Source organism: Pagrus pagrus, assembly GCF_965226575.1.
Source record: "Pagrus pagrus genome assembly, chromosome: 24".
Classification (NCBI taxonomy): domain Eukaryota; kingdom Metazoa; phylum Chordata; class Actinopteri; order Spariformes; family Sparidae; genus Pagrus; species Pagrus pagrus.
Genome location: NC_140206.1, coordinates 1566852 through 1592897, shown reverse-complemented (window position 1 = coordinate 1592897; position 26046 = coordinate 1566852). Strand labels below are relative to the sequence as shown.

The 26046-nt window shown below is 42.6% G+C and overlaps 2 protein-coding genes across 6 annotated transcripts in view; one reads left to right on the top strand and one right to left on the bottom strand.

The window, feature by feature from the left end:
• Window positions 1-341: 341 nt before the first annotated feature.
• Window positions 342-9381, bottom strand: ephx2 (epoxide hydrolase 2, cytoplasmic). The gene is made up of 18 exons (XM_084347477.1): window positions 8825-9381; window positions 7700-7778; window positions 7439-7601; window positions 6637-6827; window positions 6438-6560; window positions 6045-6116; window positions 5789-5884; window positions 4862-4940; window positions 3886-3920; window positions 3771-3797; window positions 3598-3683; window positions 3409-3520; window positions 3240-3314; window positions 3076-3118; window positions 1443-1545; window positions 1040-1109; window positions 833-913; window positions 342-749 (listed from the first exon to the last, which is right to left on the bottom strand). The coding sequence occupies exons 1-18, from the start codon at window positions 8926-8928 to the stop codon at window positions 603-605; spliced, it is 1686 nt and encodes a 561-aa protein (XP_084203603.1). The 5' UTR covers window positions 8929-9381; the 3' UTR covers window positions 342-602.
• A 1095-nt stretch (window positions 9382-10476) lies between these two features.
• The window catches only part of LOC311253451 (uncharacterized protein), a 64207-nt gene continuing 48637 nt past the window's right edge, over window positions 10477-26046 (top strand). For 2 of the 5 annotated variants that reach the window (XM_084347436.1, XM_084347433.1), the window contains exons 1-7: window positions 10478-10545; window positions 13470-13496; window positions 14003-14057; window positions 15364-15801; window positions 15935-17573; window positions 18898-19161; window positions 22520-22954. In XM_084347436.1, coding sequence (XP_084203562.1) covers window positions 15411-15801; window positions 15935-17573; window positions 18898-19161; window positions 22520-22954 — 2729 coding nt within the window. In that variant the 5' untranslated portion in view covers window positions 10478-10545; window positions 13470-13496; window positions 14003-14057; window positions 15364-15410. Of the gene's footprint in view, window positions 10546-13469; window positions 13497-13788; window positions 13808-14002; window positions 14058-15363; window positions 15802-15934; window positions 17574-18897; window positions 19162-22519; window positions 22955-26046 lie in introns of those variants that run through there. The other 3 variants (XM_084347437.1, XM_084347434.1, XM_084347435.1) reach the window with 3 other exon arrangements.

The window sequence follows — 26046 nt, the reverse complement described above, 5'->3', positions numbered from 1 at the left end:
GCCGTGGTTTATCCAATCCTTGCTCTTTCTTTTGTTTGTGTATCAAATTTTGCTGACTCTGCCCACCCATGCCAACATTTGGTCGAGACAGCCTCCACACCGGGGATACACTTTGAAGTCCCTGTGCAGCTGGTACCCTGGACTTCCCCTGCACGTCTTATCTACTGTGTTGCCACTTTGCGGCCTTGCCTCCGCTGTGCTGCTGCTGTGAGACTGTTTTTCTAACTCTAGGTCTCCTCCATCATGTGTTCCACTGCCCTACTGACTGCATTTCTTTTAATAATAATAATAATAATAATAATAAAAGTGTGGTATGTTTGGTTACATGATTTCACTCCAAGTTAACACAATTCAGTAGTTTAATCATCAGTTCAATCAACAGGTGCATGTTCAACTTCAACTAGTGCAGAGCAGTACATGTTTTTACCATTCATTTATGATTCCTTCACATTTTGATTAGATTCTTTAATATCTCAGTACCTGTTACCAGTAGTCATTAAGCACTAACTACTTACTTGGTTGGTTATATAGTTATATTACACTACACATCCTTCCTCCTTCCCTCCTCCCTCCCCTCCTTCCTTCCTTCCTTCCCTCCTCCCTCACAGTTTGGGGGACACACTAACTCCTCCCTCCTTGTTGTGAGTGTCTTTCAGCCATGATATCAGGATCTTGTTTGTCTCCTCTGGTCTGTCCATCTGAGTCCAGTGTCCACACTCCTCGATGTGTCCTCTGCTCAGTTTCGGGATCTGCGATCAATAGACAGTCACATCAGATTTGTTTCCAATCACCTGTATTGATCAGTCGATCACGCCGCTGCTGGCTTTCTCACCATGTCCTCCATTCCTTTGGAGAAGGCTGGCAGCAGCACCTGGTCTTTACCTGCCGTCACCATCAGTGCAGGCATCAGAAGCTAACACACACACACACACACACACAATGGAAACCCTGTTTTAATGAATTCCAGGTTTTTCCAGGATGTGAAGTTTCTATAACTTTTGTTTCTGTTTCTTCTCTCATGAGGTTTTCTGTAACAAACCTTTGCAGTGGGACGAGAACACATCCACCTCCAGTTCACATCCCCGTTACGGTACCAGTTCAACGGCCTCCTGTGACACGAAACATGAGACGATGACTTACCCACTGGAGGGTTATCAGTATATCAATAATCGTAACGGTACGGAGGCCATACGATATGTTGGCATATAAATACTCTGTCCCAAACCCACTGTCTAATACAGGAAGAGGATTCAGACCACTATAAAAGAAGTTTGGACTCTCAGAAGAAAATGTGCTGCTTCGGCTCCGATGCAGCATGTAATCTATAAAGTAACTAGTAACTAATAAATGTAGTGGAGTAAAAGTATACAGTTAGGAGGAAATGGAAATACTCAAGTACAAGTAACTGTGCTGAAGTTCAGTACGTGAGTAAATATACTCACCTGAAGCCTCGCTCTTTGTACTGGCTGACGTAGTACTGCAGGTCGCCCTGCGTCAGCATGGAGCTGCGGGGAATCTCATCTGGCAGACCCACAAACAGACCACCTGTAACACAAACAGACCACCTGTAACACAAATAGACCTCCTGTAACACAAACAGACCTCCTGTAACACAGACAGACCACCTGTAACACAGTCAGACCTCCTGTAACACAGACAGACCACCTGTAACACAGTCAGACCTCCTGTAACACAGACAGACCACCTGTAACACAGTCAGACCTCCTGTAACACAGACAGACCACCTGTAACACAGACAGACCACCTGTAACACAAACAGACCACCTGTAACACAGACAGACCTCCTGTAACACAGACAGACCACCTGTAACACAGTCAGACCTCCTGTAACACAGACAGACCACCTGTAACACAGTCAGACCTCCTGTAACACAGACAGACCACCTGTAACACAGACAGACCACCTGTAACACAGACAGACCACCTGTAACACAGACAGACCTCCTGTAACACAGACAGACCACCTGTAACACAGACAGACCTCCTGTAACACAGACAGACCACCTGTAACACAGTCAGACCACCTGTAACACAAACAGACCACCTGTAACATAGACGGACCTCCTGTAACACAGACAGACCACCTGTAACACAAACAGACCTCCTGTAACACAGTCAGACCTCCTGTAACACAGACAGACCACCTGTAACACAGACAGACCTCCTGTAACACAGACAGACCACCTGTAACACAGTCAGACCTCCTGTAACACAGACAGACCACCTGTAACACAGTCAGACCTCCTGTAACACAGACAGACCACCTGTAACACAGACAGACCACCTGTAACACAAACAGACCACCTGTAACACAGACAGACCTCCTGTAACACAGACAGACCACCTGTAACACAAACAGACCACCTGTAACACAGACAGACCTCCTGTAACACAGACAGACCTCCTGTAACACAGACAGACCACCTGTAACACAGTCAGACCTCCTGTAACACAGACAGACCACCTGTAACACAGACAGACCACCTGTAACACAAACAGACCACCTGTAACACAGACAGACCTCCTGTAACACAGACAGACCACCTGTAACACAAACAGACCACCTGTAACACAGACAGACCTCCTGTAACACAGACAGACCTCCTGTAACACAGACAGACCACCTGTAACACAGACAGACCTCCTGTAACACAGACAGACCACCTGTAACACAGACAGACCACCTGTAACACAGACAGACCACCTGTAACACAAACAGACCACCTGTAACACAGACAGACCTCCTGTAACACAGACAGACCTCCTGTAACACAGACAGACCACCTGTAACACAAACAGACCACCTGTAACACAGACAGACCACCTGTAACACAGACAGACCACCTGTAACACAAACAGACCTCCTGTAACACAGACAGACCACCTGTAACACAAACAGACCACCTGTAACACAAACAGACCTCCTGTAACACAGACAGACCACCTGTAACACAAACAGACCACCTGTAACACAGACAGACCTCCTGTAACACAGACAGACCTCCTGTAACACAGACAGACCTCCTGTAACACAGACAGGACTGTGACTGTTACCTCGAGCACAGACTCCTGCGGTGCTGATTGCAGGACGCTTCACCTGAGAGAAGAAATACAAACATGTGATCATTATCATTATCATTATGTCATGAAGGTGATTCTCCTGCCTGTACAGGTGTGTTACTGTGTGTGTGTGTGTGTGTGTGTGTGTGTGTCCTCACTGCCTCAGCACTGTTGAAGAAGAAAATCTTGAACGTCCTCTCCAGGTCCTTCTCCAGCTCGGCCTCGGCCACGCCCTGCAGCAGCACACACACACACACAGGACTGACTGGACTTTTCTGTGTTGTATCACCTTGTGTTAGCATGTTAGCATGCTGCAGGCAGACTTACAGGTGTTTGGAAGTAGAGCTGGTAGTCAAATATGGGAATATCCTTCAGTTTCTTTTCAGGAGGAACAGACGGGTCGGCGGGGAACAGAGGAGTGTTCAGAGACGCCACCGCCCTTCATAACAAAACACAAACACACATTGTAGTACAGTTTGAAGTATCTGAGGCGTCGCTGAGTCTGTGTGTGTTCACCTGACTCTCTCGGGGTAAAACTGAGCCATGGTCCAAACCAGAAAGCCGCCCCAGTCGTGACCGATGAGGGTGACCTGAGGGATGGACTGGACAAGAGAATGAGACAACCTCCTGTATCTGCTCAGGTATCTTCATTAAAGAGTGTGTGGCTGAGGGAAGTGTGTGTAGCTCACCATTCTGTCCATAAATGTGATTAAATCCTGGAAATAAAGAGGAAACAGTTTATTTTTATCATGGAGATGGAGCACAATCGTCCTGAACAGCTGAAGTGTGTTTAATAAAATGTACCTCACAGAGCTGCTGCTGAGAATATTCCTCCACGTCTGTCAGACACGAGTTAAAGACAAGTAAACATATTGAGTATCCAGCAGAGGGCGACACAGACCTGCGTACACCAACTACAGACATCCTTTCACAATAAAACAATCTCACACTGCACATTCATTCATTCATTCATGACAACAGCGTTGTGTTCGTGTGTCATCATGTCTCAGTGTGTGAGAGCATGTTGTGTGAACAGCTTCGAATAATATCTGAACAAACAGATTTAATATCTGAGACCGTCAGAGATCTGTAGCTGAGTGATGTCACATTTTTTTGATTCTGTTAAGTTTTTGTGAATTTGATCTCAACGTGTTAATTTATTTGCTTTTATTTTACATCAGTGTTTCCTGAAGAAACAACCTTGTTCTACTTTGCAAGACTTGTGAAGTGGGCACCGTACTGCATATCACCACATATCATGTAACTAAAAAAAATAATAGATTAAAAGAAAATCAAAATGATGAGATAAAAAGTAAAAACAATATGATTTAAAGTCAAATTTATGAGATCAAAAGTTGAAATTATGACAAAAAAATGTAAAAGATGGAGTTAAAAAGTAAAAAATGATGTTATTTTTATTTTATGGTGATACAACAACTACACTAACACTTTGGTCTCCATGTTGACTCCATATTTCCACGATCACCCTGTTGTTGTCTTTGAACGGGACCAGAATGTGGGTCAGTACTGAGCCCACTCTCGCTCACATGTCGTTCATCAGGAGGGGGCGTGGCCTGATCAGAGTTCAGGTGTGAGTCTTTTCACCACCTGCAGCAGAGACACGCTCTCCTACAGCAGCACCAGCCGTGTTTGCTCCTGGACTAAGGTTTGTGTGCTGATGGTGTGTTTGGTGATATATTTTCTGTTTGTGCAAAAAACAGCTGATATAATGTGGCTCCTATAATGTGACACACACACACACACACACACACACACACACCTGTGGGCGCTGTGGACTCTCCGTAGCCCTTCATGTCCAGAGCCAACACCCTGAATCCTGCTGCTGCCACAGCTGGAATCTACAAACACAAGGTTCTTATCAGGTACAAAGTACAATTTCAAGGTACTTATACTTTACTGAAGTGTTTCCATTTGCTGCTTCTTTACACGTCGACTCCACTACATTTGTTTCACAGCTTTAGTTACTAGTTACTTTGCAGATTACATGCTGCAGCAGAGCCGAAGCGGCACATTTTGTATGTACAAATATTTACAACTTACTTCTACTTGATACTTAAGAACACTCAATATCAGATACTTTTACTGCAGACTTTTGTACACAGAGTACATTTGTACAAGTCAAATTTCCAATGCAGGACTTTGACTTGTAACAGAGTATTTCTACAGCGTGGTATTAGTACTTTTACTGCAGTAAAGGATCTGAATACTTCCATCATCTCTGTCTTTTAGTATTAATACATACACATGTACTGAATCCCTGTTGAACTAAACACTTCTGCTCTTTGTTGTTTTGATAAATGTTGGCAGACTTGTGCGAGAACAGGAAGTGAGGATGAAGTTTGACATATGAACATACCTGATGAAAAAAAGTCAAAATTATGAAGTCAAAGGTCGAAATTATGAGATGAAAACGTGGTAATTTAAATGATATCAATTCAAATTGAAGAAAGTATTAAATTAATTAGAAAATTCTCGTAAATTATGAGACGAAATGTCAAAATTATGAATTTTAAGTCAATAAAAACCTGAAAACTTTACATGAAAGGTGAAAATTTTGAGATGGACAGTTAATTATGAGAAGTTATGAGATGAAAAGTTGAAACAATGTCAAATATTTGAGATCAATTATGACAAAAGTTCGAAATTAAGAGATGAAAAGTCATTATGAGATAAAAAGGTTTGTTACCTGGTACCTCCAGGAGAACCAGCTCTCAGGGAAGCCGTGACACAGCAGAACTGGTGGACCTGAGCCCATTTCAACATAATGAGTCGTCACACCAGGCTGACACACACACACACACACACAGACACACACACACACACACAAAATATCATTAACGTGACGAGAAAACAAGATGTCATCTGCGTCTTGTTTCCATAAAGTCCTGCAGAGACCACAGGTGGAGAAACCTGGACTGACTGTGATGCAGGAGACAGATTACCCTGATGGTGACGTATCCATGAGACACTTCATCAGGTCTGCAGGAGGGGGGAGGACTCTCTGCTCCAACAGCCTGAAACACACACACACACACACACATTAACATGTGTGCTACCATGCTAATGCTAACAGATGAGCTGCATCAGGGGAAAAAACATGGTGGAGAGCAAAAGCTGAATGAATGTGAGGGATTCATGGGGGAAAGTTCTGCATCAGAACATCCGGACTCAGAGGCTCAAGTCCAGTTCATGAAGAAGATCATCCTGCTCAACGGCTTCATGTCAGTAGAGCAGGATGGCCTTTTGTATGGAAGCCCATAAAGGTCAAAATTATCATACAAAAATGACAAAATTATAAAAATGAAAAGTTGAGATCAAATCGTTCTGGTCTGAACCTGAACTCCTGTAAAGTCTGCCAGTTTGTTCAGCGCCTCGTCCAGATTGTCCACCAGGATGGCCTTCATCCCTGCGGCCTCTGCTGCCTTCACCCCGTCCTCATCTGCATCCAACCACAGAGCCTGAAACGAGACGGACAGGTGTTTCTACCTGTGTTTCCAGGCCGTACAGTGATATGTACGTGACCGTGTCGTCTACCTGCTGTGACGTCACTCCCAGCTGCTGCAGAGCGCAGCTGAACATGGACGCCTCGGGGACCCTGTGACCTGAGCGACAGGACTGGAGGACCAGGTCAAAATGGCCGCCCAGCAGAGAGAGAAGGCGGGCCGGACCATCTGCAGCCGGACTGTCATCCAGCCAGTGATTGGCCAGCACGGCCGTCAGTAACCCTGATGGGAGGAGAACAACCTCAGACTTCATCTGGTGCCTTCAGGCTTTAATCAACATATTCTGGGATCATGAGCCGTGTGAGGACCTGAGCACTGATGTTTGAGATTATTATTCATGATGCATAATCCTCAAATTCAGTCACATTTTTTAGAGGTTAAAATGCTCAAATGCATCAAAAGCGCTGAAAATGTAGATATTTTATGGTTTTTGTACAAATGGTAAAACGGCTCAATGGCGCCCCCTATGAAATGTCAACGAAGCAGCGCTCATGCTACATTTCACCTGGATGTTTAAACCTGGCAGGCACAGGTAACATCTCAACACGTAAAAACAAGTCTCTTGGTGCCGTGAGCGTAACCAAACAGGAGGTCAGCCATTTTGAATTTAGTGGCCAATTTTAGCTCCTATTGCGCAGTTTTTTCAACAAACTGCTGAGATTCAGGCCGATCACCTTCAGACCTCTGAGAGTGAAAGTTGTTCACATCTTAAGTTTTTGATAAGAGTTCCCGCCTGACGACGTCTACTTGCCAATTTTAAATCACAGTCAGAGCGCCACCTGCTGGCGACAGCAACAGTTTTCTACTTTAATTCCGACGGTCTGCATACAGACCACTGTGTCGCAGGCTGGCAGCTGTCTTCAGCACGGCTGGTCGGACGTCCATCATCGCCTCTCTGAGCTCCTCCAGCAGGAGTCCGAAGGACCAATCGGGCGGCAGAGTCACGGCCTTGACCTGGGCCTCCTGCACACACTCGGCCTCCAACGCTGGGATCATCTGCACACACACAGTTTCATCATCATCATCACCAGTTTCATCATCATCATCATCATCAGTACCAGAAGACAGCAGCCGAGTGAAACAAGCTCGCCCACCTGAGAGAGCGTCGTCTCGCCTCGCTCCGCCCGGCTCATGGCGCCGTCCTTCTGGGACGCCACACTGGACAGGAAACCACTGGAAACCACCGAGAGACAAAGAACCAGATTAAAGACGCTCTCACTGTCAAAACAACACAAGAAGGTGGCCAAAAGTGTGTGGACACTGAGTATATTACATCACATTCACATTCAGCAGACGCTTTTATCTACTGCAGCTTTCATTCACATCATCAGTGTTGGTGGGTGATGAAGATCCTGCAGGCGTGCCAAGAGAGCTCTTTGTATCTCATAATTACGACTTTTATTTCACTATTGTGACTTTTTATCTCATAATAACGACTTTTATTTCATTATTGTGACTTTTTATGTCATAATAATGATGTTTTATGTCATGATTCTGAATTTTTATTTTTATTATTTCGACATTTATCTCATATTTTTGACTTTTTTATCGTAATATTGACTTTTTATTTCATAATTTTTACTTTAAATCTCACATTTTTTACTTTTTATATAATATTTTTGACTTGTATCTCATATGTTTGACTATTTATCTCATAATTATGATGTTTTACCTCATTATTCTGAATTTTTATCTTATTATTTGACTTTCATCTCATATTTTTTACTTTATTTAATAATTTTGACGTTTATCACATCATTTTTACTTTTTTCTCAAATGTAACTTTTTAATTGATAGCTTTAACTTTCTGAAGACTTTCTGAAGACTTTCTGAAGACTGTGTTCAGACAACAAAGTGAACTCTGATCCATGTAACACAGAAACAATCATTCTTTCTTTAACGTGTTAATCTTTTGCATTCTTACACTGCACGTAGTAACGAGGAATATAACAGCGTAGTGCTGAAACTCAGTGTTCATCTGAACTCTTTTGCAAGTCAAATCACGTTTTCACTGCTTCCCAGAAACACTGAACAAAACATGAACCTGGCCTACTTAGATAGATTAAACTCAGATGACCCTCCTGCCTACAGATGATTTCACACGTCTTACACAGTTCAATGACACATGCATGAGAGTATTTCAGAGGAGTAATGCCTCTCATCTGATCTGGACAGAGAACATTGTTTGACAGAGCAGAGGTGGTGTAACAGTCTCTCACCCTGGCAGGTTATGCAACTCCTCCAACTTGTGGAAAACAGCATGAGGTCTGGAAGAGACGGTGACTCCCCACAAGTTGAACAAGACGGCTTTCTTCTGATCCATCTCCTCTGAGTGAGTGAGAGAAGCTGTGATGTTTCTGTCTCTGTGGTCCAACACAGTCTGTCTCTGTGGTCCAACACAGTCTGTCTCTGTGGTCCAACACAAACTGTCTCTGTGGTCCAACACAGTCTGTCTCTGTGCTGCTGCAGACTCACGCAGGAAGTTGACCTGTGTACAGACTGACAGAAGCTCCTCCCACTGTCCCTGCAGGCTCACACTCGACCCAGAGAGACAAAGAGAGCAACAAACTGTGAAAACTGTGAAAGATGAAGTGAAACCTGGAGAGCAAGTTCACATTCAGTGTGACGCTGGGAGAGACCGCTGTGCATCAGTAACACAAACCTGAAGTTACAACTTTATTCTTGAAATGTTTTGAGTTTTTATTGAAAAAAATGTACTCTTTTAACATAATCATGGCTTTTAATCTAATCTTTTAAGAGGAAGTGTCAGCGAGGATGAGGAACAGGATCAGTACCATCCTGGATGTTCCTCTCAGACCGCTCTGTGACACTTTGTCGTAATACAGCTTCTGTGTTTTGTTGACGTTCTGGTTCTTTAACTTTTCGTCCAGCAGTATTTTTCCTGCTGTTCTCAGCTCTTAGATTTGCATTTTGTCACCGTCGGTTAACGAGGTGATTTTTAGTAAATAAAAGTAAAAAAGTTGCCAACTCAGCTCCAGTCTGTGTTGTGAGGAACGTCCCAACACTCATGTTTCTCCTGTTCTGCAGTGGTGGAGAAAGTACTCACATCCTTCACTGAAGTAAAAGCAGAAAAACTGCAATCTGAAAATATAACGAGTCAAAGTTCTGCATTCAAAATGTTACGTAAAAGTCCAGAAGTATCAGGAAAATGTCCTTAAAGTATCAAAAGTAAAAGTACTCGTGCACAATATTATTTAGTACATGTAATATTATTATTATTCAGTTGTTATTACTGACAAATACATTTAATTTCACCCACAAAGAGTCAAACAGAAAGCTTTAAATGTTGAAACAAACCATGTGCCGCTCTGAAACACTGATTCTTTAATGATGTGTTGTATTTTCCAAACTGTTACTTAACATCTGTACACACCTGGCTGCCAGTTATCAGGCAGACCAGCCCCGAGCTGACAGTAATGCAGTGTGATACAGCCGTCCTACAACACAGCGTCCCTTCATCAAGGTCTAATGTTCAGTCATTGTTGAGAGGAAATGATTCAACATGTTGCTGCAGATTGTGCTGCTGTTGCTGCTGGGAGTCGATTATTTTATATAATATTTAGTATCTTGTGATCAGAAGTGAGAATAATTCAAATTGTCATTAGTTTGACCTTCAAAACACAATTATGACTCCAGGATAACTTGTTTCAGACAGAAGTCCTGCTGTCAGGCTGGAGGGCATCCCTCAGTTTGTGATTTGTTGTCCAGCAGTGACATCTGGTGGATGTTAATGCACATTACATTACATTACATTACATTACATACATTACATTAAGAGTTCATACAGGAAGCAAAAGTGAAAGTAAGACACACCGGCAGCAGCAGCAACGTGTCTGAAGCTGTCAGGATTTATACAAACACACAGAGAAACCTGCTGATCTAAACCTCTGGAGGACAAACTGCTGTCTGTGTCACTCAGGTGAGTTTAAGGAAGAAAAAGGTGGATTAAGAAGGAGAGATGAGGAGGACACGTGTTGTACTGGACACGGATCCAGACGAGGCCGACCGTTTTCAGGACTTCTGTCTGGTTTTGTTGTGTATCATGAGGCTCTAGCTCATGTTTGACTGAACATCCCAGACTTCACTCTATGAAAAGTCTTTATTTCTGTTTAAAGAGATTTAAAACTGTCAAATGGCGCCATGCATAGTTTGTCATGTAAAGTCGGCGTATGAAGTTCATCTGGGCGCCATTTTGTCACCTCCTGTCAGAGCGGGCGTGTTTTATTTTGAAAGGACCCGGTCGGATGTGACAGTAGAAGTTCAGTACCAGTAACGGTACCTGACGGAGCTCACGGTGTGTGTGTTGAATGAAGACGGTGTGACAGTTTAACTGGTGTTCATTTTAACTGGCGAGGGTCCCAGATGTGCTGCAGGAGTGGTTTGAGAATCCCGTCTCGAGAGGGGTCCTCGGCCCTGTCCGCTGACCATTTAGATGTCTTGTATAAATGTAAAATCCTTCATCTTTATACTGACAATCTGACGATGATGGTGAGTATCTTGGGGAGCTCTGAGACTCGTATGTAATTGCGAAGTAAATGGGGTCTAATTATAGCTCTTTGATCGCATGTGGCGCGATTACATAAACACACGTACATGTATATAGAATCGGGATGTACATTAAAATGCTTGTGTTTTGACTCAATATTAACGGTATACTTTTTAAATACTCATTTTAATTTTATCACGGATAGTCCACAACCGGCGTTGATGTATGACGTTTCAACTGTGCGACAGCAGTGACGTAATTAACGGCGCCTGATTAGTCAGGTGATCGGAACAGTTGTCGTTGTATGACAGAGTACACAGTTTTTACATCGACTTGGCGTCAGCTTAATAACGATGTATAAACTGGGACCGATGACTTTAGTCGACCATTTGAAATCCCTCAGATTGTCCCACCCACCAGCTGTATGGGAGTACAGACATTCACGACAACCATATAAGACCGACAACATGCACTTTTGAACGATTTATTGACAGTTGCGTTTTTTTGGACAGGCATCGACACAGTCACCTATACTGTCACTGTGTGCTCTGTAGCGCTCGTTGTGAAGTGGCTTGCAGGCATGGATCTAATACATCCATGCTTGCAGGTCGCAGACTCCGGCATCTCCGTGTGGGATAGTGTTGTACAAGCCACGTCAACATTAATACGCATATACATGACTTGGATCAATGAGCAGGGTGATCGGAATGTTCTTCCTGGTCAGCGAACAGGGCCGAGGACCCCTCTCGAGACGGGATTCTCAAACCACACCTCCAGCACATCTTGGACCCTCACCAGTTAAAATGAACACCAGTTAAACCATAGACATATATACGTATGTATATTATGAGTTAAACTGTCACAACTGTGTGCAGAGGTGAGTGTGGCGGTTCTGCCTCTGACAGGATTTATTACACTAACAGGATATTTGTGAGTCTTTAAAGCTGACTGTTATTTGACTGTTAGCTAACTTTGTGTAGCTGTTAGCAAAGTGTGTGTAACTGACGGCGGTTAACGTCAGGTGACTTTTATCTTTCTGCTTTGTAACAAGCTAATTATGACTTATGACAAATTATGACTTTTATGACAAATTACAAAAGAATAACATTGATGAAACATTTATCACATCAACCCTTCAGTTTAGTTTCGCTGTGGACTGGACACAAGTCTGAGTGTTGAGGCAGTTCAGCACTAATTTAACATCACGTTAGCTTCCTTCTTGAAGGCAGCGAGAAGCTAACAGCTTCCTACTCTGTTCTCTTTTCCTTTTGTTTTCTTCACTGCAACATATTTCATATTTTTGACTGTGTATGTGGTAGTCTGTTGTATTTTTCTATACATGGAGAGGGTTTTATTAGGTTTCAGTGCCATTATCAGTCAGATTTTATTCCTTTATTGATTCCTGATCAGTTTTAGTGGAGCTAGCCGCAGCCTGAGAGCTAACAGTCCGTCTGCTATCATGGAAAATGAAATGAAAAAATATCTGTGCAGCATTTGTTGGAAAAAAATCTGCTTGTTTTGGGCTAATGTTATTTTAAACAGGATATTTATCCTCAGTAACGTAACACAAATAAATTCACAATGCACAACTGTCAGAACAACGTGCTGTTCTCAGTAAAAGGAATTGATAAGTTCAGGAGTGACGCCGAGATCGAAAAGTGGCCGTAGGTATGTCAATTGCTGCTCAGCGGCATACCGATCCCTGGAGTGGTGTACCGCTATTATGCCGTTGGTATTCCAACGACACATGGCGATATATGTCACTTGAGACTGTTATGCCATTGAAAGACTATTGGATGGGTACCGTTGACTAATCGATAGCAGAAACTTTGAGCTAACCAACCAAACAATGCTTACTGACAGGTTTTCTTTATTAGGAGAGCACAATAATGCATTACTTCAAATAAAATCTATTTCACGGAACATTAACTATTGTGGCATATTATGTATCATAGTCACTGTACTTTGAATGACCGAAATAAGCCGCTAATAACGAAAAAGGGATATTATATGGGATATTTTCTGACACCTGGTAGTTTTACTGTTTACTGTTTTACTTCTGGCTTATTGTGATAAAAAAGTAGTGATCCAGCATATAAGCCTTCGGGCATCGATATACCAACTGATCCAGCAGTATAAGCCTTCGGTTATTATACAGGCTAAATTTGGTTATACGTCTTTTTAATTGATTCATCTTTTCCTTTATTAGCGGCTTATTCCGGTCATTCAAAGTACAATGAACATTATACATGATATGCCACAATGGTTAATGTTCCATGACATAGATTTTATATGAAGTCATTTTAGATTATTTAGATTACGTATGTTATAACTTTTCTCTTTTTCATCTTTTCCAGAACATAATGAAGAAACAGATGCTTGGGGTAAGTTATCATGATCATTTTTCCAATTAAATGAACAGTAAAGAAAGTAACAAAGTTAAAGTTAATTGTTAAACTGTAAATTGTACTGCCTCCATTACATACTGTATGTATATTATCTATCAGCTGATATATCTGTCTGAATTTTCTTCAGGCTGGACACACTGGCATCAATCGATGCTGCAGCAGTATGTCATCTAGGAATTCAGAGTCTCGCTGAATTGCACCGGCGAGACTACCGGTGAAAAATCCAGTATCTGTGAGGCTCTGCTACAATTTGGATGGATCAGACAATTTATCACTGGTTCTCAACGGTACCTGTTCTCAATACCCATCCCTTGCTCTATTTAAGGGTTAATAAAAGTAAATATTAAATACTAAACCTTTATGGTAGTCAATCTCAGGATGTAGCCCCACCAACTAATCAATCATGCCATCTTTATCTGGGACTCTCTTCTGACTTGATGATATTATGTGACTGTTCTTTGTTCTTTTTTCTTGGTGATCAGGAAAACCTCAAACCAAAGACACTGAATGGAGTCTATCATCAGCAGAGACCTCTGTGTAAGTGTCTCTCTCTGATATACAGTCTGCTTGTGTCTGTGTATGATGTGGTCTCAGCAAATAATCATTTGCTGTCTGTTTTCTTCGTTAATGCACTATGAATGTTGTTCAATCAACCAATCAAACTTTAAATGTATAGAACTTTAACACAGCAAAGTAACACAGTGTTTCACTCTATGAGAACAATAAAAAACAATATCCCTCCATCCCCCACACAGACAGACAGTACAGTACATAGACTAATACACTAACTTGAGCAAGACACAGGACCAAGAGACATTTATTAAGTACTTAGTTTAATGCTATAATTAATACAAAATTATTTCAGTAGAGTCAAAACGTCTGAGACCACCAGTCAGAACACCCCCATCCAGCACATGTCCCAACACCACCCTCTCCACCACAAGCCCAACAATCCAAGCGAGAAGCCAAATCCCCGAGAATTTAAAAAGAAGAACACCAAACTCAAAGACACCACAAAACCCATGCACTCACCCCGAAAGACTCAACCTCTACCCATACCACCATCTGCAATGGAAAAGACAGCATCACATCTGAAACAACTGCAAAACAGAAGCCTCCAGACCAGCGGTCACCGACTCTAATGCTCATTTTCAGGTTCATACTTTTATTTGGGGGTCCTGGTAGAGTAAGTTTTCATACTTAAATCTCCAAAAAACACATTATTTTTCTCACATGGTGCATTGCTTCAGCATCCCTGTACACACAGTTTCACTGAGTCATCTTGACTCTGTTCAGTCTTTGATGAGAGTTGCACATGCGCATTACTTAATGGGCAGGATTATTTTATAGTAAATATATAAAAATATTTATTTTTATATAACGCCTGTTACATATTGACGCACATAAGTTACAGAAGTAAAGGCTCGACTCCAAACCAGGCGTTTCAGGCAGTGCAGGAGTGATTTCTGTGGGAGACAGTAACTCCCTTTGGCCTAGACTTTGGGCTTTTTCACTTTGCAGACCTTTTACATGCACAAAAATAAAGATAACACAATAAAGAAAAGGCAAAAATGCCAAAAAGCAGAATGTGACCTCTTCAAGTAGGTCTATAGTGAAGAGCTGAATAGTTGAGAGAGGTAGACACTGCTGCTGAAAGACAGTCAGTAAGATGATTATGTAGGATGTTTGGGTGGAGTAATACTATTAATGATGTTTAGACAGTCCTGCAAAAACATTACTGGTACTCTGAGAGATTTTAGACATTTAATGCAAAAGTTAATCCATCACAGGAAAAATAATTGTTGTAATTAACATTTTCTTCAATGTGGTTTTTGTTCTCCAGATCATTGAAGTTGGATCTGTGTGCAGAATATACAGACATCAGGACACATGGCTTGTACAACACAGTCTGCCTTAGAGTACGTCAGAAGTGCCAGAGTCCACCTTGTGAGAGAATTAAAGAGTCTCTCAGTGATTGTGGAGAACTTGGTTCAGCAGGAAGTTTTCAATGATGAAGAGGTCAGTGAAATTCAGGCAGAGAGAACTGACTTTAATAAAACCAGGAAAATACTGGACTCAGTCACAAAAAAAGGAGAAGCAGCCTGCTATGAGTTCCTCAGGACTATTGACGTGACGAGGAAGAGGACCTTAGGGAGGCCGTCGCTCCTCCCTGAGAAAAATAGTGCAGCTTCTTCTGAGACCAAGAAGTTTGACCTGCACCGCTGGATCAGCTGCTTTTCTTTCAAGGAAGACACACAACTGGATTCAAACTACTTACAAGGTGTTTTAATTTACATTTTTATTACCTTAATGTGCCAAGTTTATATAATGCAAAAATCTAGCTATTATTTAGAGCAAGGCCACAGGATTTAATTCATGATACATTTATTTACTCATGGTTGTTTGTGTTTTAGGCTCAAGGCTGTGCCACCAATATCAGGCAAAGTTGAAGTCAAAAGCACAAAAATTATCTAACGAGTTTTGGAAATCCAACAAAAATCTGTTTGGAGAAAACAAGCCTGATCTGTTGTACACTTCACTTGTTTTAGACACACAAGGAAGTGTTTCTCCGTATAAAATAAAGAAAATCAAGAGCAAGAAAAGCAGGAAGAGTCGCCCTAAAAAGATGAAGACATACATCCCTGAGGACAGATCAGAAACTTCCCCCAGTGACCTGCTGAAAACAGATAAAAGCATACTCCTGGTCGGTAAACCTGGAATCGGAAAGACAGCGCTCAGTCATGAACTGTTGAAACTCTGGGCAGAAAGAGACTCAGAGGAGCTGGATTGCATGTTTTACTTTGACATGAGAGAAACATCACACATCAAGAAGGACATGAGCTTGGAGGATCTTCTTTTCAATGTGTTCAGTGAACCAGATGAAGGCAAAGAAGAGGTCTTACAGGATATAAAGAAGTATTCTGACAATGTTACAATCATTTTTGATGGCGTCACAGATCTCTCTTCTTCAATGGTGTGGAAACTTGTAAAAAATGATCTTCCTTTTGCCAAGGTCATCGTCACCTGCAGACCAGATGATGAGGACCTTTTTTCTGAGGACTTTCTCAGAGTGGAAGTGAAAGGCTTTAGTGAGCAGACCATAAAAACATACTTATCTCAGTTGCTAGGTGAGGAAAAGGAGAAGGTGTTGAGCAACTTGGAGTTGTTAACTCTTTGCCATGTCCCAATGTATGCACTGATGGTGGCTGCCTGCTTTTCATCTCAGACACCAGAAGACTCTCCACAGCCAAACAGTATAACTGAAATCTACATCCATATCGTTCGTTTCTGTCTTCAGATAAACAGCAACAAAACAGCAAACAAACATCTGAACTCCTTCATCAGCAACAAGAGTGAGGAAATACTGTCTTTGGCTGAGGCGGCTTTTCATGCAGCTGAAGGAAAAACTGTGAACTTGACAGAACTTCACTGTGAAGACAGCTGTGTCCTTTCCTTCCTGAAACCACTTGTTAACAAAGTCGGGCCCACTAAGTCAAAAACCACATATGCATTTCTTCACAACACAATGCAGGAGTTTTTTGCAGCACTGTGGCTCCTGAAGAATCCAGATAAGATCAAGGATGTTTTTCAGCAGTGCCTCACTGAGGAGAAGAAACACATGAAACATCTGATCCCTTTCATGTGTCGGTTGTTGACTGAGAAGAGCCCCAGTTTGATGAAGTGTCTGATTCCAGCTGAGCAGCTCAAGAAAACATCTCAGTGGTTCTTTGAGGAAATGATAAGCACATTTTGTCCTTGTCTGTGTGAGAATGATGAGTCTGATACTGAGGACAGTGGGCTTGATGTGGACATACTGTTCTTATGCCAGTGCTTGTATGAGTCCCAGAGTCCTGAAGCATGCGTCTACTTTTTGGACAAACTGGACTACGATCTTGATCTCAGTGGAGAGATTCTCAGTCCTTACTCCTGCTGTGCTGTGGCCTACGTTGTCAGTCAGTCGAAGGAGAGAAAAGTATCTCTGAACCTCGAGGACGTCTTGGTGTCGGAGCAAGGAATGAGACGACTATCTGGATGCCTCCAAAATGTCCAATGGTATGTGTGAGCACTTGTCAAATTACTTCTGAGGTGTCAACATACACCCATCAGACAAAACATTAATGCCACTGACAGGTGAAGTGATTAACATTGATCATTTTGTTACAATGCAATGTTCTGCTGGGAAAACCTTGGGTCCAGGCTTTGCTTTGGTTGGCACTTCACACACACTGCCCATTCAACACTGTTGCAGGCCAAGTACACCTCCCCATTGCAACTGCACTCCCAAGTGGCATTGGCTGGGCAGCAGGGCAATGTGCCCTCCCACACTGCAAAATCTGATTTGAATGGCCCAAAGACCCTCAGGCCTCTACCTGGTCTCCAAATTTCCTAGGTCCAAGGTTTTCCTGAATGAACATTGCATTGTAACAAGATGATCACTGTTATTCACTTCACCTGTCACCTGTCAGTGACTTTAATGTTTTTGTTAATTGGTGTATCTAGTAGAGCTGAATTGTTCTTCTCCCTTTGAAACAACTTATTTTATTTATGAATCCAAGAAGTAAAGATAAAATAGGATAGGGTCTTGGGGTCACCATGACCCTAATGATGGATGGAAAAATGTTAAGGGAAACTACTTCTAGGGGTGTAACGGTGCATGTATTCTGAACCAATATGGTGTGATGCATGCAGTCACATGACAAACACTTATGTCATATGGTGAGAGTGCATGTCAGTGGGCAAGAGTATAACCGTTCTGATCCACACTCCAATCCAGTAAGTAGTGCTGATGCTCCTGAAAGCTGTTGCCTTTAAACAACAAAGCAGAAGAAGTAGAAGACACAAACAGAAAAAACCTGTCGGCTTCCTTCAAATCAGATGTGTGGGAAGGCTTCAGAGAGCGAGTGATGGATCAGATGATGGTGGTGTGTTGGTGCATTTCCACAGTTCTTTGCAAGTGGAAGCACGTCAACATGTTATATTAGATGCTATCACACAAATCTGTCATCAGAAAGACGCACATAAAGTCCAACACTGTAACCCTGCTGTTTCTAAGCAGCCTCAAGATGTGAAAGCAGACAGGACCAAAAACAGTAAATGATCATCTATATCATATTTATACTTGTTTTTTGATAAGCAGCTGTGTGAATGAAATAAATGAGAAGAACCTTTTTTTCCCCGTTTTACTGAATTGGTACTGAACCATTACTCCTGTACCAAGGTACGTGCTGAACCATGACTTCTGTGTATCGTTACACCTGTAGTACCTCTGCTGTAGCTTCTTTAAACTGAACAGCCTTTTGTTATGAAACTTCACTGTTGCTCTACCCTGCTACTTTTATAATGAGGAAATGTTGTCTCATTGTTGTTTAAACTATAGGTGTGACCCTCTGCGGCTACAGCTGTGGGAGATTTTCCTACTCAGTGAAGGGCAGATGGACCACATCAGCTTACTCGGTCTTGATGGAAATCAGTTGCACCTTCCAGTTGTGGGTAAAAGGCGACTGTTTGAAAGAGCAGTTAAAGTCATGCAGAAGATGGCGTCGAAGGTTAACGTCTGCCTCCACTGGGATAAATCAACTGGCATCTGCCAAAGTCTGTGCGACTCCCTCTTTGAGGCGTTGCCATGCCTCAGCTCACTCAGGTATGTAGCTTTTGTTTTGTGTGATAATGATTCCACATTAATGTTTAAATCCTTCTGTAAAACTGTCAGTGTAGGAATGAGTACCAACCATGTCTTACTCTCTTGTCTAGAAGGTGGCCAAATGGCACTCCACAGTTAGGCTAAACATTGGGGAGGGAAAACCAGAATGTTTACTCACAGTTTCACAGATTCACAACTCATGGCTCGATCAAAGAGCTTGATTGACTGATTGAGCTTGCTGGGTTTGTCATATTGTTCATTCATCAATCAGAGGCTTTAACCCGCCTCCTGACTTTTGATGAAGGAAATTGACAGATCTATTTATTTTGTTGCAGCAAGTTACACAACAGATCAATAAAAGTATGAATACATACACAGACCCTTTCCAAAAAATTAGAATATCATGGAAAAGCTTATTTTCACAATTCCATTCAAAAAGTTAAACTTTCATAGGTTATAGATTCAGGGCCCACAATTTAAACGATTTCAAGTATTTATCAAACAGAGAAGATTCAAGAATCTGGCAGAGATCCAGAAAGAGTGGAATGAGGCGAGTCACAGCTTCAAAAACCACCACATTCAGACGCATCCGGGAGATGGGCTACAATTGTCGGGTTCCTCGGATCAAGCCACTTCTGAGCCTGAGCCAACGTAGGAAGCGTCCCAACTGGGCCAAGGAGAAGAAGGACTGGACTGTTGGCCAGTGGTCCAAGGTCCTCTTTTCCGATGAAAGTAAAGTGTGCCTTTCGTTCGGGAATCAAGGTCCAAGGGTTTGGAGGAAGACGGGTGAGGAACAGAACCCAAGCTGCTTGAGGTCCAGTGTGAAATATCCACAGTCAGTCATGATTTGGGGTGCAATGTCCGGTGCAGGTGTTGGTAAACTCTGCTTTCTTAAATCCAAGGTCACCGCAACAGTCTACCAGAATGTTTTAGAGGACTTCATGATTCCTTCTGCTGAGGATCTGTATGGAGATGCAGATTTCATCTTCCAGCAGGACCTGGCCCCTGCCCATACCACCAGAAGCACCAAAACCTGGTTTGATGCCCATGCCATCACAGTGCCTGACTGGCCAGCCAACTCGCCGGACCTAAACCCCATTGAGAATCTATGGGGTATTATCAAGAGGAAAATGAGGCGCACCAGACCCAAAAACAAAGAAGAGCTGACAGCAAGCATCAAGGAAATCTGGCCTTCCATAACTCCCAGGCAATGCCACAGGCTGATTGCCTCAATGCCACGGCGCATCGAGGCAGTGATTAAGGCAAAGGGATTCCCAACCAAGTATTGAAGATTGACATATCGTTTTGAAAGTACCATATTTTGATTGATTTGATGTGATCCTAATTTCTTTCTTTTTTTTCTGCAAAAACTGAGAAGTAAATGGTGATTTCTTCACAGTATTCTAATTTTTTGAATTCCTGTTTTCGTGGGTTTTATGAGCTGGAAGCACAAATTATGTACAAATAAACAAATAAATACTTTGGCTCCCCTCTCTCACCTGTAATTTAAACAGTGGCTAATACATCAAAGCCTGTTCACTGTTTAACAGTCAGTAGTTAGCAAATATTGCATCTATATAGACACCATAAACCTTAAAGTTAAAATAAATGTCTAAATATTGGTTCCAGTTGTTGACACAGTTATACGTGGATGACACAGTTGTATACACATCTGATTCTGATGTAACTCAGATTTAATGCTCTGTGTAATCAGGATTTTCTTTTGTTCAAAAATGTTTGTTTTTTTTAAACAATCTCATTTTCACTAAGAGGAAGTCTTCTTTGTTCTTAATGAGACATGATCTCAATCATTAATCTGCTGAGTTGGCTATTCATTTTACTGATGTGTGAATTTCCTTTTATGCCTCATATTGATTGTATTAGAAATAAAATATGTGCTACTCTCAACACTATTTTTTATAAATGTATTGTTATACCTAGGGATGCTCCGATCGATCGGCTGCCGATCGTAATTGGCCGATATGGACCCTAAACAGGGTGATCGGTGGGCTCTCAAAGTGCCGATCAGAAAAGCCGATCGCATATAAAAACATGGATTAAAGTTCTCCGTCGCTACGACGGATTTCCGTCATTCAAACTTAACAGAGGCGACTTGTGAGATCACTGTAGATCAGAGGAGAACTGTTGGCTGATGTTTATTGACAGATTGTCACACTGTACAGCCAATGGTATCGTTAACAGCGTGCTCGCCTGACCAATGACAGTGCAGTGACCCACACAGGGCGGGATCTCAACACGGAGCGGCGATAAAGTTTAGCTGCTTAGCTAGCAAGGACTCGTCGCGCTTCTGCGTTATCAGTTGAGTTTAGTCAGCATGTGAGAACTCGTCTGACACGGAGAGTCTCCTGTTGTGTGCTACATGTGTGAAATAACAACTATAGTCTGGACTTTGTCTGCAGTGTATCTGTGTAAACGGCTTCATTCAGCATCTCTCCCTCCCCTCTGGCTCCATTAGTTACCATGGTTACAGGACCGCCCAACTTTATAATGATGATCAATAAGAAGTTTTTGGTTAATTTGACTGTACAGAGTCATGAATGTTGCCTGATTGTAGCTCAATGCTGAAATCTTGTATTATAACATATAGAACAGCCTCAGAGCTTCTTTGATTATTAACAGTCTGTTAGTGATGACAGAAAGGTGATAACTCGCCATCAGACTGACAAGGCTGCAAAAGTTGCTGCTTGTATGATGTATTTTTCTGTTAAACGATAAGAGACTCACTTTAAACAATATTATTATTAATAATAATTAATGATAATGATGAGAAGAAGAAGTAGAAAAATAGTGTACTGAAAAGTTCTGTAGATGGTTGATTATTTGTTTTGTCCGTTTGCAAGACATGCAATGACAATTTAATACAACTAACCTCATCTGCCATTTGAGAACGCGCCAAACAAAAATCCATTCTGTGATCGGTGATCGGTATCGGCACCCAAAAATGCTGATCGGAGCATCCCTAGTTATACCACTGAATCATATCTTCATCCCTTAATGTAGTTGTGGTTTGGGATGGTGGGAGAGCCTTTATGTTCAAGTCTGTGTGGATGTTGCTGTGTTGTTCTATTTTAGGTTTTGTTGTAATTTGCTTGTATAAATGTTTGTTAACTTTTATGTTTTGTTTGTGAGGATGTCCTCCAAAACGAGATGATGCATCTCAGTTTATCCTCTGATTCAATTTTGATATTTATAGACTAGCAGAGTTTCTGTAGTTATGCATTGATTAATCTTTGATCTCTTGCATCACCACCCAGTTTGTTTTCCTTATTTTATTATACAGTCTCAGAAATTCTGCAAAAGAAAACACTGTTTGATTCATCTGTTTGTTATCGTGCAGCTCCAGGATGACCTACAGAGGTCTACGACTACAGGAACAGGACCAATGCCACGAGACACCAGAGAGGGAATCAAAGCAACTGTTACTGGATTTGTGCCTGAAAGCAGCACTTCACAAAGGAGAAAGCTTTCACGATGTAGTGAATACTCTCTTCTCACTGTTTTCTGTTAACACTGACTTAAATAACATCCTTCTGGATTTGTATCAACATGTTGTGAGTGGAGGGTTTTTTAGTGTCATTCCAAAGCTGATGACACTTTTCCAGTCAGCTCCTGCAGTCTGGTCCATAAACCTCTCAGAGAGAAAGAGCTCCATCCTCCTGGAAGTGCTGAAACTCACATCAGAGAAGAAACAAGTGAAGCTGACAGGCTGCTCACATGAAGAGAGTGAAGTGAGGAGTTTCCTACAGTGTCTGCCTCATATCTCACAGCTCAGGTAAGTCACACTAATAATGGACATTTAAAAATATTTCATAGCGACTTCAGAAGAGTTTTCTCTCTTAATAAATCCAGCTCATAATCGCCAGTGATTCAGAAAAGTCTTTATGAATCGTCATTTACAAAACAAGAAGCACGTTGATAATGATGCAAGTATTAGTTACAAGCTAATATTTTCCTGATTGAGTTGACACTTTCTGGGACTTCATAAATATGCAACTGTCGTGACATTTAACAGAGATATGGGGCAGGACTCGTGAAGTCAGATGGAAAGTTAGCATGTTGAGTTTGTGGAACAGGCGGTTGAGCTGCCAAGTAGTAGAACAGCCAGTAAAATATTTTGCTGGGATTTGTGTGTTAACGGTGAATGGGCCAGTGAAGTACTTGATTTATTAGAAGAGTTAAGATTGGAAGAAAAGTACCTCCACAAAGTTAATGTGGAAGTGGAGGAAGCCGGGCTCAATGCTCACAGTCATTGCCTCTGAGCAAGACACAACTAAGAACCTATTGATTTAAGAAAGAGCATCAGTTTGTCTAAAAGTCAGAGATGTGTGGAGTTAAGATGTGGTATATTACCACCGCACATTGAAACAGGAAGATACAGAGGTGTGCCAGAAGATGAAGGACCTGTGAATACTGTGACCTGAATGAGGTGGAGAATGAAATTCATTTTATTTTATATCATGATTTATGACAAATTGTTTAAAGAGATTAATGTTGTGGATGTAGATCTGATAGGTATTGAGGATGGAGCCCTGACTGAAAACCTCTTTGATAATGTTTTTAAATCCTCTGAATGTCTCCAAAGCAGAGGACAGGAGGAGGACAGTCACATACGACAGATATATTCCTCTCTTTGGACTGAAGATGTTTGATTGATGAACTGGATTAACTATACAGGGTTTGACACTAATGGATGCAGATGTAGTTTTAGTTTGTTTAGTTTGCTTCAGTTTGATTTGATTTGTGTTTTGCGTCTGTGTTTCGGGGCTGTGTTTGTGTATCTGTTCTTTTCTTTTCCCTGGAATGATTTTGTTTGTGGAGGTCTGTTGAGTTGGATGATGTCTCTGTTGTGATGTTGATGTCTTGTGCTACGAGATGATGGTGGGTCAACATGCTGGAAAGTTTGACTTGTTGTCAGTTAGTGTGTCCGAATGATTCCCTGAGGGATGAGTCATGTAAATGACCAGACACAGAAATAAAAGATGTATTCATTCAGCTGGTTAGTCCACAACTGTTACTGTACAGAGTTTCATATATGATGCTGTGTTTTTCTCCACACACCCCAATGTATTTATTCCTCATTTACATAGAGTAGATCTACTTTACTGTATTTGAACTATCAATACTGGAGATGACATCTCTTCTCGTTTCTTCGTCCTACTTTGATAATGTAAGGACCAAAACAATCTACCCCTGTTGAGTAGAAAGCCGGCTTAAGTAGCCGGAGTCTGACAGTGGGCAGGTCGGCCATTTTTGACAGCCTCTCGTCCCAGTATCCCAGTAAGAACCCAGTATTTCCGCCGTATTTCAGCAAATACCAGCTCTGCACCTGGATGGTTTAGTTGCCGGTCGAAGGCTTGGATGATTAACTGGGTGACTTTGTGCTTGGGGTCAAGCACCACAGGATGAATGGTATCTGTGTCAAGGGAGGAGGTGTGGCGTAGACGGCCGCCCACACGATTCAGCTGTGCGGCATCATCTAGGACTGGAGACAGTCTGAGGAGACGGCTGTTGCGTGACAGTGGTTTACCTGTCCTTAGCTGTTCAAGGTCCACTGAGAAGCAATCCTGTTGCACCCGCTGTAGGAGGCTGTTTTCTGCTTCACAGTAATCATCTGCCGTGAGTGTTGGTTTTGCTGCCCTGTGTAGGGCCTTTGCAGTGGCTTCAATCAGGTCCTCGTAGGTTTTAAACTGTCTGACATCAGGCGCTAGTGAGCTTGAGAGTGAGGGTACTGTGGTGAGACTACAAAAGGCTGCTGCTTTCCTTTCCTCACCATCAGTGGGAGCTGGTTGTGGGTGTGGTGCTTCCACTGGTCCAAACTATCATGGAGAAAGGATGGTCCTCGACCCCACTGGCTCTGCGGGGTCAGTTCTGAGAGTGGCTTCCCACGTGTAATATCGTCAGCAGGGTTATGGGCTGAGTCCACGTAGCGCCATGACTCTTAGTCAGTGAGTTCCTGAATCTCAGCAACCCGGGTGCCCACAAACACTTTAAATCTGCAGGAGTCTGATTGTAGCCAGCTGAGCACAGTGGTGGAGTCTGTCCATAAGGTGAAGTGATGAATGGGAAGGGTCAGCTCCACACGCAACACTTTAGCCAACAGTGCCCCTGTCAGCGCTGCACACAGCTCCAGGCGGGGGATAGATTGTTGCTTCTTTGGGGCGACCCTGGAACGGGCTGTGAGGAAAGAGACCTCCACTTCTCCGCTGGGACTCTCTGTGCGGAGGTACGCCACTGAACCATATGCCCGCTCTGAGGCATCACAGAAAACATGCACCTCCCTCTGATTGCCTGGGGAGTCCAAGGGCAGATTCTTGGGTGTTGTGCTGGCCCTGTATGATCCACAGCTCCGCACTGTCTGACCGGGCCTCTGATGGTAGGTGAGAGATGACTGTGGGTCGGTTACCTGCCCACTGCCGCAGCTCAAAGCCCTCCTTTGCTAGCACCTGCCGTAGTTGATCAGTAAGGGCCCTTGCCGCCTCCTCTGATGTCAAGCTAAGTAGACAGTTGTCTACATAAAAAACCTTCAGGATTGCCTCCCTTATCGTCTCACCAGGTTGGCTGTGATCTATAATGTGCTTTTGTAGGGCATATGTGGCACAGCAGGGGCTGCTGATTGTACCAAATAGGAGTACTCTCTTTTCATACACTGCTGGAGGTTCATCTCTTTTTAAGTCCCTCCACAGGAAGTGGAGGAGTGGTCTATCTTCTGGAAGGAGTCTCACCTGATGGAACATGCCACGAATATCACTGCTGATGGCCACAGAGTGTTCTCTAAATCTCAGCAACACTGCCAGGAGAGAGAGTCCCAAAGTTGGCCCAGGCAGCAGGCGTTGGTTCAAGCTCTCACCTCTGAATTGGAAAGAA